The sequence below is a fragment of the Tachypleus tridentatus genome, chromosome 8 (genome assembly GCF_004210375.1).
Source record: "Tachypleus tridentatus isolate NWPU-2018 chromosome 8, ASM421037v1, whole genome shotgun sequence".
Taxonomy (NCBI): domain Eukaryota; kingdom Metazoa; phylum Arthropoda; class Merostomata; order Xiphosura; family Limulidae; genus Tachypleus; species Tachypleus tridentatus.
The window spans coordinates 157,391,206-157,413,123 of NC_134832.1; the positions used below are offsets into that span (position 1 = coordinate 157,391,206).

Genomic DNA, 21,918 nt, shown 5'->3' on the forward strand with positions numbered 1-21,918 from the left:
TTTAATACTATAAATAAAGTACCTTATAATACTAGATATTTGGTTTTCTTTAGGAATTCAACGTTTCGTTTACAGCTGCTTCAAAAAACTTGCTTCCACTAAAACATAAACCATAACTGTCAGTTCAAACGGCTTATAAAATAAATTCTAATTGAACAAACAGCGAGGATATTAGACATTTTAATTAGTAAAGCCTATTGTTGAAATAATTAACTGGTACCTAAAGTAAACAAGAGTAATATCAAAGTTACAAATTGAAATATGATAATAATTGAAACCATAGGCGCTGTCCATTATCACTATTCATCTGTGGTTCCAGTTGTTCGATGAAAAGAGTATCTTTGAATTTTCAATAAACATGTACTTGGTAACGATGTATACACAGAAAAGTGGTGTTATTTGTCCATATTTTGTAACTGTACTTTTTTCATGTGTTGTCGTTTTGTAACAAATAGGTATCGCGTGACTTAAAACCATTTGAAGCTTTGTACTGTGTGTATGTTAGTGGATCGCTCTTGAAGAACCCGTAAAGTGAAACATTGAATTTCCAATTAACGAAAAACAACAATTTCACGATATTAGGTCGCTTCTATGCACTGCACGAATTAAGTAACGAGAAATTATTTTATTTTGAAACATTATTTTAACTTTCTAATTTAACGAAAGTAGTTTTAATGTGAATACAGGTTTCATACAAAAAGTGATCTTACAGAAGATTTACCTTCTGCTGTTTTCAGAACTGAAGTTCATGATGTACCTACCAAATGAGAAACCTGAAAGTATCGCTGTTTGGTTCATTACTTTCCATTCTCCTCAGGTAGCACCGAATGTTCGTAACTTTGTATCCACGAGGATTCTCAAGCCAGGCTATTTTTACCAGTATTACTTTACTCGGGTAAAAACATATGGAACTCTACTCATCTTGAATAAATACACATTAACATCATACAGGTTTCTAAAGTAATATGTATAGTTGTTAATTTTTATTGTAAATAAATAAAATAGGTCTTGCGCAAATACATAACGAGTGATAGCAGACTCTTATTTGTTTAATCTATCATAGAGAAAATACTTATAGTATGTTTAAAATTAATTCTTATATGTCATGAAAAACATGTGTTCTTGGTATATTTATATGTATTTAAACATAAGTTGATTTTTTATTATTTGTAATTTAAACGTATTTAAAGTTCTATGTGAATGATGATTCAAATGTATTTAAAGTTCTATGTGTATGATAATTTAAACTATTTAAAGGCCTAAATGAATAATGATTTAAACGTATTTAAAGTTCTATGTGTATGATAATTTAAACTGTTTATAGTCCTAAGTGAATGATGATTTAAATGTATTTAAAGTTCTATGTATATGATAATTTAAACTATTTAAAGGCCTAAATGAATAATGATTTAAACGTATTTAAAGTTCTATGTGTATGATAATTTAAACTGTTTATAGTCCTAAGTGAATGATGATTTAAATGTATTTAAAGTTCTATGTATATGATAATTTAAACTATTTAAAGGCCTAAATGAATAATGATTTAAACGTATTTAAAGTTCTATGTGTATGATAATTTAAACTGTTTATAGTCCCAAGTGAATGATGATTTAAATGTATTTAAAATTCTATGTGTATGATAATTTAAACTATTTAAAGGCCTCTGTGTATGATGTTTGAATTTGTCCTTTTGTAATTTGCAATAAGCAAAGAACAAAAAGATAATCATGAACAAGAAACCTGACTTTGTTTATTGTTACTGTTGAGGAAACAAAAACCTACCTTAAAACTGGCTAGAATTTCAGTTTCTTTTTTTTCATAGTTATGGTGGCGAAACAAAACGTTTTTGAAAAGTTACTCGGCACAGTATTTTAAACTTCAGATATTTTAGTAAAATTAAAATTTATGTTATTTATTCAAATAAGGCCTTTGTTTAGACCCTATATTCACTATCGTGAACTTTATTTTATGATTAGGTTATATAAACTAAACATACCTGTTTATCGACAGAAATCATCACTGTTGCTACCCCGACCGTTTCGAACAAATTGCACAGACTATGAAAAAATGGGTACAACAGCAGCAAGGCCAGGTCTTTTGGATAAGGAGGTAACTATAATTTTGTTTAAAATAAAACCTAAAAATATGTCGGTGTATGTAGTTAAAAATTTACGGAATAGATTACTTATGTAACCGTTTTGATTTATATATATGCCATGAAAGAAGAGAAAGCCTATAAATGACTGTTCTGTCGCTTTGAGACGTTTGCTTGCATAACTTAATGTTTTGTAGGCTTTCTTGAGGAAGTAATAAATAATTTGTGAAATATACATACCCAGTAAACCCAAACTACAAAATGAAGGATTGAGTGTGAAAATGCTATTCAATTGTAATTTACATTGTTAAAGTAATTTATATATTTACAATTTGTTTGAATACTTTTATTTGGGTTAGTTCATTTTAAGACAATGCATTTTGTTTGTTTACATGTGAAAATACTTAGAAAAAATGACTATTAATAATGAATGCGTAAAAATAAATAAATAATATAATGTAAAAAATCGTGACATTACTTCTGATGTTTTGTTAACATAAATAAATTTCAAGAAAAATTACATTTTACCAACTTCCCTCGTTCTTAAACCGATATACTCAAAATGATAATTTCATCTAACATCTTCCGCAAAGTTAAATAATCATTAGCGGATTGAAAATAAATTTAGTGTTTCTCAGAATTCCTGATAAATTTTAAAAAATTAAAGGTTTAAAATAAAACCTAAGTCCTTACCATGAGGACTGCGGACTGCTGTAATCATTTTAAATTTTTTTTTAGGCCTGAAGAGTCCTGACATTAGGATTACTAGTTATAATAGATATTGCGTTATTGTCGTGTTTCTTTACTTCCAGGCCTGGCATGGCCTAGCGCGTAAGGCGTGCGACTCGTAATTCGGGGTTCGCGCCCGCGTCGCGCCAAACATGCTCGCCCTCCCAGCCGTGGTGGGCGTTATAATGTGATGGTCAATCCCACTATTCGTTGGTAAAAGAGTAGCCCAAGAGTTGGCGGTGGGTGGTGATGACTAGCTGCCTTCCCTCTAGTCTTACACTGCAAAATTAGGGACGGCTAGCACAGATAGCCCTCGAGTAGCTTTGTGCGAAATTCCAAAACCAAACCAATCTTTATTTCCACTTGGTAGTTCCTATTAATACGATCTACGAGAGTCGAACAGAAACAGAATAATAAATTATGGTTTGTAAGTTATTTATAAAAGTGCATGTAGTGAAATACAAATATTAAAACACTATTTTAAACAATTCTATAGTTATGTCAGATGGAATGTTTGGAAAACGTCACATATACCACTTGTAATACCGTAAATTACTTTATATCGCCATTTGCGTTTGAAAGTGGAACTAAGCTACAGAGAATTACCCTCCGAGGTAAGAAACCTGTTGAACCTTAGAAACATACAATTCTATTCGTTATCTGGAATTTGGGTTTTAATATCATGTACGATACTTTTAAAATGAACTTTATTACTACTGCCTGATTTTCTTATAAACTTATCGTCGGTTGTATTTACAGTCGGACAAACATTATATAAGTAATATTTTATTATATATATTATATAAGTAATATTTTATTTGAATGTTATTATCTACGAACTCATACCACGAGATTAAAGTCGGGCAATAAATTTATTTTCGAACCTATGAAAGTACAAAGATTATTTTATATAATTTAAATAATTTTATATAATAGTTTAATAACAATAAATAACATTTCTCTATAATTAATTAAGATTCCCACTGATGATCGATAGTGGGACCATATCGTACGTAAATATAAGTGACGGTACTTGTTTGATTTAGTTCAGAAGTATAATAAAAATCATACGTACATTACTTTGTTTGTCCATGATTATCAATAACAGACGTAGGATTAACATGAATGTTGCATTCAAAAAGTGGTTGTAGACTGATTGACAGCTGTTTACATATGTTCCAGCTGCTCAGTTTAACTGTATATTGCAAATAGACAAAGGAATTCCAAAGTGAACTTGGCATGCGTATCAATGATCCATTCTATGTAGCATTATGTGTAAATGTATGCATTAACTGTTTCAGGAAATCATATATGATATAATAATTAGTGTCACTCATTTAAATATAATTCATCTTCTTTTTTCAAAATTTATTCTGAGCCAGCTGAAACAGTCATTCACTATTTCGAGCACAGAATGAAACAGTTGCATGACGGGATATAAAATAATTATTTGAACACTATTTAAAGATCTTTTATTTGCTGACGTTTAAATTCACTAATGTTAATTAACGTGTTGAAAATATTTAGAGTTCATTTCTAAATATATTGTGTAGAGATAAATAAGCCGGCATGGTCAGGTGGGTTAAGGCGTGCGACTCGTAATGTGAGGGTCGCGGGTTCGCATTCCCGTCGGCTCTGCATGGCCAGGTGGGTTAAGGCGTGCGACTCGTAATGTGAGGGTCGCGGGTTTGCATTCCCGTCGGCCCTGCATGGCCAGGCCTGTTAAGGCGTGCGACTCGTAATGTGAGGGTCGCGGGTTCGCATTCCCGTCGGCCCTGCATGGCCAAGCCTGTTAAGGCGTGCGACTCGTAATGTGAGGATAACGGGTTCGCATCCCCGTTGGGGCCAAACATGCTCGTCCTTTCAGCCGTGTGGGCGTTATAGTGTGACGGTCAATCCCACTATTCGTTGGTAAAAGAGTAGCCCAAGAGTTGGCGGTGGGTGGTGATGACTAGCTGCCCTCCCTCTAGTCTTACACTGCTAAATTAGGGACGGCTAGCACAAATAGCCCTCGAGTAGCTTTGTGCGAAATTCCAAAACAAACAAGCATTCCCGTCGTACTAGCCATGCTCGCCTTTTTAGCCGTGGGGACGTTATAAAGTTACGAGAAATTCCACTATTCGTTGATAAGAATAGCTCATGAGTTGGCGGTGGGTGGTGATAACTAGCAGCCTTTTCTCTAGTTTTACACTGCTAAATTAGGGTCGGCTCGCGCAGATATCCCTCGAGTAGCTTTGCGCGAAATTCAAAATAAACATTATATTTTTGATTCTATAACATGAGGTAATTAAAATTAATGTGGTAAAGTATAAGAACATCATTTATAAACTCTGACATAAAGGATACATTTTTGTATGAAAGACTCTAACATAGAGGATATATTTTGTATGAAAGACTCTAACATAAAGGATATATTTTGTATGAAAAACTCTAACATAAAGGATACATTTTGTATGAAAGACTCTAATATAAAGGACATATTTTGTATGAAAGACTCTAAAATAAAGGATATATTTTGTATGAAAGACTCTAACATAAAGGATATATTTTGTATGAAAGACTCTAACATAAAGGATACATTTTGTATGAAAGACTCTAACATAAAGGATATATTTTGTATGAAAGATAATCGAATAAACTATAAACTCTGATGTTTGTTAAATTTTACTTATGACAGTGTATTGAACTGTGATGAAGCGTGAGTTTTATATAAGATTATTACAGAATACTTATCTCTAAACTGAAATAATCATAACGTTGGCAACGTTAATTTGTGTATTTAGTAATTTTAATGTATAAAATGTTGAATGATATGGAATACCTAATATACTTTGTTCCCAATGTGATTAACGAAAAAGGTCTTTGACTGATAAGTAGAAATATCTCAATACTGTATGTGTGACCATATGAAAACCATCCAACAAATATTTGTCTTGATATCAGTGTCAATACTGTATGTGTGGCCTTTGTATTACTTAAAAGTTTGTGCCCAGTTTGTATGTGCACGATTTTCTAATAGTGTCTTACCATTAGACAGCAAAATTAAACAGTAAGCCGTTCACTTATTATATTTAATTAAAGGATGAATAGTGGTTATTATATCTGTCTTATCAAATAATATGTATGATTAATGAAGGTGAAAAATTAAGTTTTCTACAGAATACACTATGAAAGAAGTTATGTATTCCATACTTTCACATAATTTGTGTGCACTTGAGATGTATTTGTCATTGAATACCTATATAGAAAATGGATAGATAAACCATAAGCCATTGACTTATTATTTTAATAAAGATGTTAAAATATGTAAATTAATGGTTTTAGAAAACTTAAACATAGTTACTGATCGCATGTAGAAGTACTGTCACAGCATATTTAAAATAATGTGAAGTTCATTTTTGTAAAACCTCTTGTAAGATATAGTACCATGCATAAACTATCAGGTCATCTCTTAAGTAATGTACAATTTTAGGTTCAGAAAAAGAGAAAGAATTTCAAACGCTTTTAATGTTATTTAGTCAACAATGTGTGTTCCGTTATTATTAATTACTTCCTGTCAATGATTCACAACCTTCTGAATACCACTTCTATAAAATTATTGAGGTTTGGAGGATAAGAATGTAGAGAGGGTAGTTTGACATTTTCACGTGTTCCAAGCTCTTTTCCATCAAGATAGTTCTGCAAACTTTGGAATAGATGATAATCTGATGGGGCAAGGTCTGGAGAATAAGGATGATGTGGAAGTTTGTTCCAGTCTAGCTCTTCAGTCTTTACAGATGTGATCCTTGCTGTATGGGTCGTACATTATCCCTGTAACACAACATCTTTACGATTGATCAAAGCAGGCCTCTTTTCTTTCAATGCAACATTCAAGCGCTCTAACTGTTGACAATAGAAGTGTGATGTAATCGTTACATTGAGTGGCAGCAATTCAAAGTGTATCACAGCAACAATATTCCACCAAACGCTTAACAAGATTCTATTAGGGTGGAGGTCCACTTTGGGCTGTGCTTTATTCAGTTTACCTGCACTGAGTCATTGTCTACGGCTCTTAACATTTTTATAATATATCTATTTTTCATCTCCAGTCACTAACATGTCTAAAAAAGACACGAGAATGCAGAGAAGTGCAAATGCCCACTCTTGCTCTATGGTTGGCTTCTGTCAAATTACGGGTGACCCATTTTCCAAATTCTGACATTTTTCCAAGTTGTTGCAGATGACGGTTTACTGTCGAATGGTTTGAATTAAGCTTCTGTACTAGTTCTTCAACTATTACAGCACAATCTTCATCAGTTGCTGCAAGCAGCAAGTCATCATTAAACTCAACAAGACATCATGAACGTGGCGCATCACTTAAACTGTAGTCACCTGATTTAAACTTCTGAAACCATCTTTAACATTTTCTTTCATTGAGAGATTCCGTATCATAGACACCTTGACATGTTTCATGTAGCTTCTGCTGCACTATTGCCTTTTTTAAACTCGTAAAGCATTATATGCCTAATGTGCTCTTCAGACACATCCATCTTCAAAGGGTTTATTTGATTAATGATCTGAAAAAAGTGGAGTTGGGTTAGTTTCTTTATTTGTCTGAACATTTTTATACACGTCCTACTACATATTTTAGTCATTAAACCTTTTATAAAGACAGAAATGATGATGCACTTTCTGTATTAAATTTTCGGAAATTACTTATGGGATGACTTGATATTATGTCAAGTTACAAAGTGAGATTAGTGAACTTTCTCTGCTTCTGATTTGGACAGTCGTTAAAATAATGGTAATTATTGGCCTTTTCACATAAATTCCGTAAATTCGTCATCAACATTTTTATTGTAAGAAGTGAAATAAATTATCAGTAAGAAATATTGTTTGAAAACATTTAATTAATTCATGTTACTGAAAAATTTTAAACTCCAGATTGATAATTAAAAGAGTAAGTTTTAAATTAAGATATAGTACGTTTCGAGCAGAAAATGTAATTAATTAATAAAATAATGATTTAACCTGTTTAATTATAGAATGTTAAAACGTATGTTGTGTGAGTCATTGTATTATGGCTAACTTTCATAGTGGCCTAGCAGTATATCCTCTACTTCACTATATTTTTAGGTACTCATCCATCATGGCCACCAGTAATGGTAGCCTAGCAACGAGTACCTAACGGCGCGACCAGGGGAACAATTTATGATGTAATTACCATCTGTCATGGCGACCTAACATCATAACACTAATGACGCGTTCTCTGATGACTATTTATGACTTAATGACCTCCTTTCCTTGTGGCCTTAAAAGCTCGCTGGCGGCAAATTTCTAAACTATGACATCATAATCCTTGAGGACATTTTCCTCTTTCTGAAATGCACGCATAACACCCTCTGGGGACAAACTTCGGTACCATGACATAATTAGTTTCCGCTTTTCCTCTCGAAGATGGCCAATCAGCGTGAGGTAACTTCATTTGGACGCCAGAGGGGTCCTAACTACTATTACTGAATTAAATGAAGTTTCTGTATAAAGTTTGGTGAATCTATGTACTATTCTGATCTCACAATACTAATGAAAGCTTAACAGAGCAAACTATTACTTGCAGTTAAGTTTAAGTAACAAAAACAGATTGTTCTCCAACCTCTTGACTTTCTACTAGTATTAACAATTGATGTAAAATGTGTTACTCACTATTCAGAAGAATGCTGTCACCTGAGACTAGTCTTCGTTGCTATAAAAAACGTAATATTTATATATTTTATCTTCGTAATACATATAACGTGATGTTTTCATATTTCTCGCTAGATTTTGCAATATTTATATTGTTATTTCAATATATACAAATATTCAACTGTTCTCCAGTTGAATAGAGGAAATTAGTTAATCAAGAACAAGATTATCACACATATAGAATATTTTAGTTAATCAGAAACGAGATTATCACACACAAAGAGGATTTTAGTTAATCATAAACGAGATTATCACGCACATTGAGGATTTTAGTTAATCAGGAAGGAGATTATCACACACATAGTGGATTTTAGTTAATCAGGAACGAGATTATCACACAAATTGAGGATTTCAGTTAATCAGGAACGAGATTATCACACATATATAGAATTTTAGTTAATCATGAACGAGATTATCACACACATATAGGATTTTAGTTAATCAGGAACGAGATTATCACACACATATAGGATTTTAGTTAATCAGGAACGAGATTATCACACACATATAGAATTTTAGTTAATCAGGAACGAGATTTTCACACACATATAGGATTTTAATTAATCAGAAACGAGATTATCACACATATAGATAATTTTAGTTAATCAAGAACGAGATGAAATAACACATATAAGATTATAGTTAATCAGGAACGAGATTATATAACACATATAAGATTATAGTTAATCAGGAACGAAATTATCACACATATTGAGGATTTTAGTTAATCAGGAACGGTTACACTATGTATCAAAAAGTTTACATTCTTTTATCCTGGGCAGAAAGTGTTATTTCTCAATTGCTTATGCCTAAATTAAATAGAAAAGACCTATTTTTGTCTTCAAACCTAGGTTTTGTAACCTGGGAGCGTAGAACGAAACCGTAATGGGATGCTGTATTTGGGAGCTGATACGGGAAAGTGTTTTCAGTCGCAAATCTCGAGAAAATACTCACTTTAAAAAAAAAAAAACATTTTTTTTTGTATAACTTTAGTATAAATACACGTAAATCTTGATTCATATGTTCTTTTATTCAGATCTTATGTAAATGGAAATGTACAAATTTTCCCGTTTTTACATAGAAAATAGGTTAATTTCTATGTTTCATTATCCAAGTCACAAAAGCAATGTTTGAAGGGAACAATGGCCTTTTTATGTACTTTTACAGCATAAGCAATTAAGAAATAACACATACATTCGAGGAACAATATTTGTGTTACATAGTGTCATCATTAATCATTGCAAATGTAGTTTAAAAACATCTTAAATTTCAAAGAATTGTTCAGGGTTAATGTAAAACACGAACTGGATGTTTCATTTAGTCATTCCTGTTCTACATAACATAAATATGTACCGAGTCTGTTTTAATTTATTGAAACATAGATTTCGAGTTTTGTTTAGCAACAAAATGATTTCTTTTATATATTTAAATAATTTTAACAAAAGTTGTTTTGTGTAATTAAGTTTATTATTGACAGTTTTATTTGTATTATTTCACCAGGAGTTGCTTATGACGTTTCATGTTATGAAAAAGTTGTTCAGAATAAGAAAGTATTTAATTACTGCGAAACTGTATGTCGTCAACCATGTAGGTAAGTGTAACATAGTAGTGTTAATAATAAATAGTAATGGTTAGACGTAAAACTTACTGTTTTTAAAATGAAACTCAATATCTGATGAGAATTTAATTGACAAATAAAACTGGTCATAAACCTTGACATAATTAATATGATAAATACTCATCGAATATTACTGAACTACAAAAAAGTTGTTGAATATTCTGATACCCTCATGACTTTTGCCTAGAAATCTATAACGTGCCGAAACTTTCTGTTATGTAGATTGGAGGGCAGTGAACTTACTAGAATCGAACTTTCCAGAGATGATATGATTGCACTCACTTTCGGAAGTTTTTATGGTATAGAAACTTCTAGAGTTCTATGATAGGTATATAAATGTCACTAAGGACGGTATGAAGTTAGTACATTCTGCAGAGACATAATGTAACACTTTTAGAATAGTGTGTTACGGTTATAAAAAGCTGGAATTGTATTTGTCTGTGAAATTGGACATGTTAAGGCATATTGTATTAAGAATGTTTTGATTGTCACCAGATCAGTTAATTTTTAGTATTTTTGAGCTAGTTTGTTTCTTACTGTATAGATATTGATAGAATAATAATTTTGTGAATATTATCACTGTTAACTTATTGTTATGACTTCCTCGGCCTTAGTAGACGATATCTAGGTTTTTCTCTACTATCACTTATTTAAGTCGTGTCCTAGCACTTATCTCATCGGTGTTCTGGTAATTGTAGATGTTCATTCTGTGACAATATGATGATAACTGCGAGAAACACATATTGTGGGAAGATGTGGGTCAATACTCATCATTCTCTTCATCTACATATTTATCTTTCATAACGTTCAAGAAGTTCAAATGTATAAATGATCTTTATTTCTGTTACCACTCAGACAGCTTTGTTAACAGCTTTTTTATTATCTGTTGAAGAAATCAATGAGTAGTTTGCAGGTTTCAGTTTCGTCACTTGTCCCGTTAGTAGATTTGTAGGGACACGTTGATCTCATTATTAGTTCATATAAGCAGTGTTGAGTAGCAGCTGCCTTCCTTTTGCTTTATAACTTCAAAATTAGGGATGCCTAGAGCAGATAATCCTAGAATAGCTTTGTGCAAACAAACATGTTTTATCATATCATATGCCATTTAATTCCTTAAGGAACATAGGGCCGCAATTGATGCGGTTTCTATAACAGGCTGGTTTTTAAGTGAGTAGGTTGTTCGCCTACTGCACAACCCCCAACTAGAAGGACCTTTTTCTCAGCCCACCGAGGGGAATCGAATCCCTGATTTTAGCGTTGTAAATCCGGAGACATACCGCTGGACTACCAGGGGGCAAACATGCTTTCGCTGAGCAGTAATTTTTCCGTGTTGGTAATACATATGTATTAATTTTATCTCTTATTTCTAAAAACAGTTACTAGTCTTTCTGATAAAGAATGTTATTTATACTCTCACACTTCATTGTAAAATATCCTCGTTCAGGAAATAAATTTTTGTTCTTAAAATTTATTGTATTCTTGAAAAAACTGAACAAAAATAACACATTTTATATTTATTTTTAGGAAAATTATTTACGAAACTAAACAAAAACGTAGCTATTGGAATTTAGTTAAAGAAGAATCAAGGGTAAGTTGAATTAAATAAAAAAATAGAAAAGTAAATATTGAAAATAGTAACATAGACTATTTTAAAAATGAATATGAAATGTTTTTTAGCAAAGTGAATAATGAAATCATTATTAAATATATCAGCAGCTAGCCACAATATCACAGTTATCATCACCAGGCTAGTCACTAGAGTCAATGAGGACCAAGATAACATTGTTACTGGAATTACTTGACTGAGCTATCTATTAATGATTTTATATTTCTTTCTGTGATTGATTTACCATTATATATTTATTTTAATATCATTTTTTTCAGTTAAATATATATTTACAGATGCATGTTACATATGTTGTTAAATGAGTATTCAGAAATTCATGTTAATTCACTTAAATTATTAAGTATTGTCGAGTGTAAGAATCAACAATATATGTTGTAAGAAAGTACCAGCGTAAGTTCGGTGTTGCTCATCGCATAATAAAAATGTTTTTCTAGTATCATACAAGCAATAGCTCCAACATAGTGTGATTTAACTTTGGCGGATTAACTTCAACTGTTAGTACTGTTACCAAAACATTGCATAGCTCCAGCTATGAAAAACTCACATGCGATCAACGAAGAGCTAGCTATCTCTCCATTAAGTCAATTGTATCGATATCGACACGAAATTAATTCGAATGACCCCTCGGTAAAATATCAATGAAGTTTTGGTTGAAATAGAAGACTCAACATTGTTTATAAATTTGTCAATATTTTGTATTTTGTTTCTTTTGTAAGTTAAGCACAAAGCTACACAATGGGCTATCTGTACTATGGTTATTACGTGTATCGAAATACGGTTTCTAGCACTGGGAGTCCGAAGATATATTATTATGTCATTGAGGGTGGGTAAAACTTTTGTATACAAATCATTATTATAAATTATGTTATTGTTTGTATATCAAAATATAGTTGTATTGAGAAAGAAAACTGTATATATCAATCTTGTTGGCAAGTGTCATAAATTTAATATATCTCAACATTTAATTAACTTTTACATTTAAAGTTCACTCAAGTTCTGGCTATTTAAAATTGTAATGCATAGCATAATACGCCAAAAATATTGTGTTTTATATTATTCGTAATATAGTAGCACAGTGTGCCTGGAAATATATTATACATACTGTTTTGTATAATATTAAAAACATAAACATTCTAAGTTAATAACCTTAAATATGAACCAAACAACCGGTTTATAATTATTGTTAATTATTTTGAGGACTCAACATTTTAATTAGTAAACAAATATTATCATTTATAATAAGTATGTAATTTACACAAGAGCTCGTTTTATAAAAGTGTCTTTACTTTATAGGTAGTTCATGACTGCACGATAACCGGTTATTACGCAGGCACAAAATCCCATAAAAGAAGCGAGAGCATCTGCAGTTGCTTTGTTGAATTACATGGAAATATACACGAGGAATACTTGCGCTAGTGCCATTAATTTTGAAGTAATGTTATATAAAGAACACAATTAGTAACACTATCCACCGTCAACATAATACTGGGGCAATCACGCATCTTGTTGGCTGTATATTTTTTCATGGGTTCCCCGCTAGTATAGCGGTAAATCTACGGATTTGCAAAGCTAAAATCAGGGGTTCGATTTCCCTTGGTTGACTCAGCAGATAGCCTGATGTGGCTTTGCTATAAGAAAATGCACACACATATTCTTTCGTGGGTATGAGGAAAATTATTCGGTAAAATGTTCACACGAACTCTTGTCCTGTCAACGCTAGCATACACCCACTTACACAAAAGATAGGCCTAACATCACAGAAGACTATAAAGAAATACTTCTACGTAGATGTTAATTATTACTTAACTCTATCACACAAGAATTATGAAATCACATAAAAGTTGTAATAAGGCTAGGTCAAAGCGAAACACGCTTGACCTTTATTCTTTGAAACCTTTATACTCAACCAATATTTCATCTAGTTAAAGGTTTAATATCTGTTCTGAAATAATGTGTTGCAGAAACAATGAGAACGAGTTCCACTTTTGTATAACTTGGGTATCAATTGGTAGACATAAAATGTTTTATAACCACAAGGAATATAGTTAAAGGAGGTTAAGTCTAATCAGTTCTGTGGTCAGTGAAAAGCGCTCGTCATATGTTGAAGGGGCAATTACTTAATTATATTCTATTACTTGCTGACATTACTTATGTGTTACTTTTACCTTTATAAATCGTGTGTAACTTAGTACTGATCATACTTCAGAAAGCCAGATTACTGTTCTGTCGAAAATTGTACGTTCCACCAACAATAAAAAGATTCCCTTATGCTTTACAAGTTGTTGTGCCTTCTTAATGATGTATCAACTGAAGGTACTTCCATCCTCAAGTATAATATGGATGGTTAGTAGAAGAGGTCTCAAAGGATGATCTTTAAAATACTGTCTTTTATCTCATTTTTTCTAGCAATTTTAACATTCGAAATATTGTAATGTTTCTAAATATTTACATCTTTATCTAGAATGTTTAAACATAGGAAGAATATTATAATACTTCTGAACATTTAAATTTTTATCTAGATCTTTAAAACATGGGAAGAATATCTCTAAAACTTAAACGTTAATTAATTAAGTTCTAAAACTAGTCTTTATTTATGTGAGAATACAAAAGTAGAAATAACAGAATTATTACTTAATATAACACTAAGCCTAAGTCTTTATTTTAGGATAAGGATGTTCGAGACTGGATCTATATGCTAAATACGACCATGAACTGGACACTTTCCAAGGAATTTATTGAGTAAGGTTTTTAAATATGTTTTTGATTTAGAATATGAATATTTTAGTAACTATAATTTATATTGTTCATCGTTAGGCTACTATTTAAATATTTCCATTGAGAATCTTAATTTGCGATTTTTAGATATAATCAATACCTATGGCGATATGTTGTTTATTTTTGATAGTTATGCAAAATGCAAGTTCATACTCATTTAAGAACATTTAAGTTGGAGTGGAAACTCCAACTTCATGATAACATCAACGAACATAATTCTAATTTGTTTTTACTTGAGATTGTAATGGTATTTATTCATTAAGTCGTTCGGGGTCACAGTTCAAAGTTTATGTAATTTGTATTCGTTTCACAGAACGACTTTTTTAATAATTACAGGAATTGATGCTAATTATTAACAATAATTTTAGATAATTAAATGTTGTGAAAGGTCAATTATTGACAATAATTATTGATAGTTATAGTTTTGAAAGGTCAACTTTGGCAATAAATGGAGATAGTTATAATTGTGAAAGGATAATTATTGACAATAAATGAAGCTAACTATAGTTTTAATAGGCCAGTTGTTGACAATAATTATAGATGAGTTTAGCATGAATCTGTTATATATAATTGTCGTATGTAATAACATATTCTTATGAAGATAACTGAAGGACAGTTAACAGAATATGATGCCATTTATTTACAATAGTTATAGGAGAGTTTAGCAAGAATTAATCATATCCAATTGTCGTAGGTAATGACAGATTCTCATGACTATAATTATAAATTTAACAGAATATAACGCCAATTATTTACAATAGTTATAGGCAGATTTCACATGAATCAGGGTAGTATGTTATGACATATTCTTATGACGTTATGCCAATTATTGAAAACAAATTGAGGCTAATTATAGTATAAAAAATGTGGTCCAGTTTCTAAAACTATGATTATAGTTATGTATATAAATACAATAGTAGAAAATCATTACATAGTAAAAACAGGACATGACGTTGTGAAAGTTCTGTTTCAGAAGGATAAAAAATGTGAATGGGATTTTCGTTTATTGTGTCTACAATCATGACACTAACTATTCTCGTAGATTTTGTTATATCATATCTATTTACATAGCAAATAAACAACTGTATTTAAAAACAGTATAAAATAAAACGACAACTAATACATAAATGTACATGTAGGCGTTTATAAAAGCTATAAGCACTTCTGTGCTTTACATCAAACGGAATGATAGCATGATTTTACTTGGTATATTCAAACCTTACATCAAATATAGTTGAACGTAATTTTCTGAATAGTGAGAACAAAGCAAAAAACTTTCAAAAACTAAAAACGCAGACACAAAGTAAATATCCACCACTGGGGCAAAAATCATAATGTGGGTACATCATCTATTCAGCTTAATAATGGTCTCACATATTTAGCATAGAGAACACGAAAAGGAGATGTAAGTAGATTAGTCTACATATCCTATATTTCTACCATCTTTCACTGTCTGCAGTTGTTGCTCCTAAATTAAGTAAAAACAGTTAAAAGAAAAAGTAGTTAGAATTCAAGACATCAATTGAGAAACAGTAAAGAGGTTATTTAAATTATCAATGTGATAAATACCAAAATGTTAAGGTATTACGAAGTCTAACCTAAATTATAACTTATTTAAATTATCAATATGATAAATACCAAAATGTTAAAATATTACGAAGCCTGACTTAAATTATGGCTTATTTAAACTATCAATGTAATAAATACCAAAATGTTAAAATATTACGAAGCCTAACCTAAATTATAGCTTATTTAAATTATCAATGTGATGTTTGGAAATAAATACCAAAATGTTAAGGTATTACGAAGCCTAACCTAAATTCTAGCTCCTATTCTCCACTCTTCTATCCTACTATGCGTTCAGTGGTTATTTTGAGATTCACTCCATAAGAGGTCTTATATTAGAAAGATGATAAAACTACGCTAATTCACCTATGTAATATATGAAATGTCCAAATAACTTCTAACAATGATAAGAGGATGTTTTACAACATGAATAAATTACTCTAAGGTGTAGAACAAAATAAACATTAACATAGAGGGAAGTGGGATTAGATAAAACTTGTAAGAATGATAACAGTATGTTTTACAACATGAATAAATTACTCTAAGGTGTAGAACAAAATAAACATTAACATAGAGGGAAGTAGGATTAGATAAAACTTGTAAGAATGATAACAGTATGTTTTACAACATGAAGAAATTACTCTAAGGTGTAGAACAAAATAAACATTAACAAAGAGGGAAGTGGGATTAGATAAAATAGAACATTTTATATATATATATATGTGTGTAAAGTAATGTTCATTATCATTATTTAATTATTAGTATCATAATATTAAGATAATTTTTCTTGAATTTATGTTAACAGTAAATCAGGTTCATTTTTTGATATGAAGTTGATTTTACCTAAAGATTATAATACAAACGCTACTTCATAATAAGAATTTATTTACTTCACTAACTAGTTTATTATTAGATAGACTACACTGTTTGAGTAATGATAACGTTTTGTTGTAAATTGTGGAAATACTAAATTTATAATAGACAGTGAGATTGGCCTGAATACATAAAATCCATAAATAAAATAAATGCAGATATATTGAACAAAGGAGAAATATTGGTTAATCAGAGATGTTTATAACTTTATATTACAATTTTTATCTATCCATATTTAATTACTCGTTGTATAGAATCACCAGAATGTAACATAATTTATTTGTATCTTTTTTTACATTTATGAAATTGTGTCTGAACAGTTGGGTCTATGTACCATTTGCTTCACAAATATAAATTATGATATATTTAAGACATTCGTAATTATTATGTTTAAAATAAACATGATTAATTTGTTTAGTTATTTTATGAAAATAATATTATTATTTTATTGTTAGTTAATGGTATTAAATATATTACTTTCTGTATCTTTTTTGTATTGTTTTATTTTATTTTATGGTTTTATCTTGACATACATTTTTTTCAGCACTCAACTTTTGTTCGTTTCAATCCAGTCTGGAAACAGTGAACACCTTGTCTATAAATATGTCCCAAGATTTCAGGTATTTTAAAACATTTAATTATAATATTTAGCAGTTTGAGATTTTGTTTTGATAATGAATTTGTGTGAAAATATTACATCTGTAACGGATTAGATTATTTCAATATGTATATTTGTTTCAGTTTAATATATATTTAGATATGTATATAACTTAGATTGTCAAAGAATATTGCGCAAGTGCCTCCTGTTCCCTTAGTTTGTAGAAGATTCTCCAGCGTAAGAATCAACAATATATTTTTTTACGAATAACATTGCAGAGTGAACTTTCGAGAATGTCGTTTCCAAGTTTATAAATCGACACGCTGAACCACAGATATATATGATATTGTTGGTCAGTATACTATAAGCCTTGGAACTTTAATTGTAATAAACGCTCATTGATCGACAAACTACAGATATTTGACCAGGAACGTTTATAGATTTCAAACGTTACAAACTTTAATGAGTTAACTACGGACTTTAGTATTTCTACGAGAACATTAGATATTTTCATCGGGAAAAACTTAGGTGTGACGAATAGAGCTAACTAGCATTCCCGTCAATTGAAGTATATCTGTGTATCAACATAAAAGTAACTTGCGCTTTTTGAACCTTAGACAAAGTATTTAGTTTCAGAGCAGATACAAGATTTAATATTGTTTGTAAGACTTTCCCATATAAATTATAATTAATTCGTTCTCCGTGAACCGTCGATAAAATATTCAGTTACACGCTATATAGGTGACTCAGTATTGTTTACAAGTTTGTAAAGCTCCTTACATAATCTGTTTTTAGTAATAACTTTTACTATGAATTGTATTGTTGTTTGAAATATATATATGTGTTAAGAAAGCAAATTGTGTGTATCAATCTTGTTGGCAAATATCATAAATCTATACACATTGAGATTCATTTAACTTCTAAATTAAATTAAAATTTCTGGCTATATGAAGTCGTAATACATAACGTATGTAACATAATAAATTGGGGGTTCGTGTCTGTGAACTGCATCAGTGATAAAATTCGTTTTAAGATTTTAATTTAGAATGAATTTTATCACTGATTTTATATTTATCAGGGCCAATACGATTTGCTTAAGTCGGATTACTCGAATCACCATCCCTTGAACAAATAGAAAAAGTAAATTGCTCGAAATTGTTCAAATCTTAGAATTAGAGGTTAAAAAGTCAACAAGAAAAAATGAACTAAAAAGCCTATTGCATAATACACATATAGATGATTTTTTCCTAGTTTAATGCTCTTAATTTTATCTAACAATTTAAGTAAACAGTGGAATCGACGTCCTTCATTTCGTCAATTGAAAAATGTTGCTTTTACATAGTCTGTCGCTAACTGTAAAAACTTATTCCCTTTGTCACTGTCTTGAGAACATTTTCACTCATCTTTTTTTGGTAATACTGAACAATATGCATTTTCACTTAGCAACAGAACAATGACCTGTTTGTTCTTAAACCAACTGTGGTATTTACTTTGAATGCTCCATATTAATGTTGATTTGTTGGAAATATTTGTTTTTCTATATTTTTTATTTTACTTTCTTCATAAGTGTGGCGATAATTTTGAAGTTTTATGACATTGCGATATAGCCATAAGCAATATACAATTTACCAACTAGTGTTTATAAAGCTCAGCATTACGTTACGTTTAGGTATTAGGCTTAATGCTTAAATTCAACTATAAATAGGCCTACTTTTGGTTTGTTTTGAATTTCGCGGAAAGCTACGAGAGGGCTGTTTGCGCTAGCCGTCCCTAATTTAACAGTGTAAGACTTGAGGAAAGGCAGCTGGTCATCACTACCCACCAACAACTTTTAAGCTACTCTTTTATCAACGAATAATGGGATTGATCGTACATTATAATAACATTGTTAAAAGGACGAGCATGTTTGGTGTGACGGGAATTCGAACATGTAGCCCTCGGATTAACGTTATAGTCTATGTTTAAAAGTTTAAGTGATGAATCAATGTTAATAATAAATATTATTTTTATATTTTATCACGCACTTTACCTATTTGATCTTAAGAAAAATAAAAATAAGCGTTTATTGCTACCAAATATTTTAATGATAAAGCCAAATGTAACGTAACAATAGGAAGCATTTATTAAGTTTTGGAATCATCAAATTTCTATGAAAACAAAAAACAAACAGTATTTGTTATTACAACAGATATACAAATTATAACACAAGAAAATAGAAAAACGAGTCTCAATTGAAATTGAAGTTAAATTAGAATAAGTTTAAATCTAATGAAGACTGTGTACTATTTATGGATGGAAGATATGTTTATAGGTACGATGTTTTTTGTATAAAAATTTCAATATCCTGTTTGTCTGAGATAATTTTGAAGCTTGAGAGATAAATCGAATGCTCTGTTTCTGTATTGTACTGATAGATAGCAACAATACTACACCAATTTTGGAGGCCTTACTGTCTCTGCAAGTGTAGTTGACGAGATGTGCAGTTGGTTAATGATATTTGTAGTGTAACAAATATTAATAAGAAATTAAGTTTTATATTAACTTTCAGGTCAATTTGGTAATAATAAACGTTCAGTAATTATGTTAATTGTTTTGTGATAACGGAGCTTTGTCTCCCAAGGTGTAAAAAGCAGAAAATTTGGATACAGAGTGTATATTAGGTGATTTGACACACAAATTAGTTTAGAATGAGAAACTTATTTTCTTCTAGAAATGTATGAGGAAGCCGTTTGAAATAGAATGTTTTATATGGAAGTGATTTTCTTCGTGACAGGCGAAGTAGAAAGTGAAATTTTTAGGCCTTATTTGTAGGTTGATAATAAGACTGCATTTAAAAAGGAGGATAAGAAAACTATCAAAGTGAAAGACGTGAATGTCTTGTAATGACAGACAGAAGTTTAAAAGTGGTTAGCATTATGATTATCAAAAACGGTCAGAAATGAAATATTTAATTGTCTCAATTTCTAAATTAGTCGATTACTGCCAAATAACTTTTATCCTTTGTACAGTCGTAAGAGTTGGATGTATGTGTCGGAATGTTAGCACTATGTTTGGATGTATGTGTCGGAATGTTAGCACTATGTTTGGATGTATGTGTCGGAATGTTAGCACTATGTTTGGATGTATGTGTCGGAATGTTAGCACTATGTTTGGATGTATGTGTCGGAATGTTAGCACTATGTTTTTGAATCCGTAACTTAGAATACAGTGAAAAGACTCAAGTGCACTATTTAAGTCTCTCATCAGAGTACACACGTACGTTTTTCTGTTCGCGATAACGATTCATTCTTCTGTGTATTTGTTTTTTAAAAATGTGGTGATGAAAGAATTACTTCGGACTGATAAAATAAGTGAGGGGTAGGCACACTTTGGACGTGCAAACAAAGTCACTTTAGTTAAATTCCATAAATTTTGTTAATCTTTCAACAAACGTTTCCAGCCATCTCTTGAAGGGGTTTTACACTAGTTCATCTATAGCTTACCAAACTATACTTCACAGTAACAGTTAACAAATTGTTACCTTTAGTATGAGTCTGTGGCTAGCTAATATTGCATATTTTAACATGTACTTTTATCACACTAACAGATGATATTATGTTTTTATTCCAGACTCTTGAGATAATCAGTTATTTTGGCAGTATTCTGGGATTGTGGATTGGCTACTCCATAGTGCGAATAGGAGGAATCATGGCTATTCTTATGCTGCGTTTGGGTGACAAAATCAAAGTCTACATGAAAGATAAAGATATTATGAAGCCGATTCGAAGAGTTGTCACATTTATTTCAGCATATTTGTTTTCAGAGGAGAGAAGTTAGACTGTGTGTCTGATATTATCAATAACTCTTTTAAGCTTTCTTGGTGGTCCTTTAATAAAATTCATAATCATCAGATATTCTAAATTTTTTGTCATCAACTTCTGAAATTTTCTTACATCTTATCTACACATTCATAGAAATATCAATCACTTTTCATATTGTTCACGGTTCGTTTGTCATTTATATCGTTTAAAACTCTGAAGTAAAATATTGTTTTTCATATCTAATGAATGTCCAATAATTGATACTGATATCGTAACTATAAAGAAATTTAATTCTATTTATAATTCAGTAAATTCTGAAAACGTAAAAAAAAAGATGGGGAAAATAATTATTTATATAATCCACTCTGGATTAAGTTTGACAACTTAAACTTATGGTATTATCATTGAGAATTTGTGATAACGTGTTATTTTTTTATTCAAAATAACTATTATAAAATACTATACCTTCATTATAAGTTGTATTATACTAAGATAACATTGTATATCATATGTATA

The 21,918-nt window shown here is 30.6% G+C and overlaps 1 protein-coding gene across 1 annotated transcript; it reads left to right on the plus strand.

The window, feature by feature from the left end:
- Positions 1-2,015: 2,015 nt before the first annotated feature.
- On the plus strand, positions 2,016-21,551 carry LOC143224061 (uncharacterized). The gene is made up of 7 exons (XM_076452525.1): positions 2,016-2,109; positions 3,321-3,438; positions 10,046-10,136; positions 11,688-11,751; positions 14,456-14,529; positions 17,549-17,624; positions 21,212-21,551. The coding sequence occupies exons 1-7, from the start codon at positions 2,068-2,070 to the stop codon at positions 21,416-21,418; spliced, it is 672 nt and encodes a 223-aa protein (XP_076308640.1). The 5' UTR covers positions 2,016-2,067; the 3' UTR covers positions 21,419-21,551.
- The last annotated feature ends 367 nt before the right edge of the window (positions 21,552-21,918 follow it).